Source organism: Lottia gigantea (assembly GCF_000327385.1).
Source record: "Lottia gigantea unplaced genomic scaffold LOTGIsca_15740, whole genome shotgun sequence".
NCBI classification, from domain to species: Eukaryota; Metazoa; Mollusca; class Gastropoda; family Lottiidae; genus Lottia; species Lottia gigantea.
In genome coordinates, this window is record NW_008707915.1 from 1 (window position 1) to 1,083 (window position 1,083).

Below are 1,083 nucleotides of genomic sequence, written 5' to 3' on the forward strand. Positions count from 1 at the left end.
TGCTGTCCATGATGTCATGGATAGATTGAGAGCAGACGCCATCTCGACAGACGACTCGTATAAATACAGCTACAAGAAGGAGAACCTGTCTTTTAAATATAGATATGGGGTTCATAAAGAGGCTTATGGTGAGTAAACTCAATCTAGTCACCTTAAAGCTACCATGATTTAATGTCAAAAATCATAATTGATAAAATTTATAAAACTAAATGCAGTTGCCCGTCATAACTGGGTTTTAGGTTGTTGGCAGCCATGTTTATTTCAACTGCTTGTAGTTATTATGGCTGACTAATAGCAGACAAGCAGTCTTAATTTCTTGTTTTTTTACTTTTCATGAAAGCATGATAGCTTTAAGTAAGTTATTTATGATTAATCATTATTGTTGTAGTATATGAACAGCCTAATGATGTGGAGGTAACCGCCATTGTATACCAGGACGACCTGACGGATAGTTTGGCTTCTGGGCAGACGGGCTACATTATCCTCGACAAAACTCATTTCTACAGCGAGGCTGGAGGTCAAATTGGTGACAGGGGTCAAATTTTTACACAGGTAATTTTGGGATGAAAATGAATTAGTAAAAATAAGCAGTAAAAAGACTGGATGTAGTGTGACACCCCTGAACTTTCTATTGGACTCTTCCACACATACATTTCTTCTATAGATATGAAACTGTTTATGTATGATTGGAAGAGCTCATTTGTAAAATTAGGGGTGTTTTTTATCCTGTCAAATTATATCATACCACAAAATGACATTAAAAAATAATTTTTGTTTTCTTTTTTTTGTTCTTTAAGATTTTGAAAGATTTGTTGAATATTAATTTAAACTCATCATGAGGCTCAAAAGGGGAACCACTCTCATTACATAATGACTTCAGACCACAAAATAACATGGAATTTTTTTGCTTCATGATATTCTTCTTCTATGATATTTTGTCTTTTTCAGACTGGAAAAGGCGTAGTTTCAGATGTCCAGAATTATAAAAACTATATTCTACATCAGGTCCAGGTCACAGAAGGTCAAATCAATGTCAAGGACGTCTGTAATTTAGTTTTAGATGAGGTAAATGAAATAATTTTT

The 1,083-nt window shown here is 34.0% G+C and overlaps 1 protein-coding gene across 1 annotated transcript; it reads left to right on the forward strand.

The window, feature by feature from the left end:
- Nucleotides 1-16: 16 nt before the first annotated feature.
- LOTGIDRAFT_177063 (hypothetical protein) lies at nt 17-1,065 on the forward strand (the record flags this gene model as incomplete). Its single annotated transcript, XM_009050872.1, has 3 exons — nt 17-128; nt 389-552; nt 949-1,065. Coding segments are annotated over 3 exons (393 nt in total), but the record flags the coding sequence as incomplete, so codon positions are not given.
- Nucleotides 1,066-1,083: the final 18 nt, after the last annotated feature.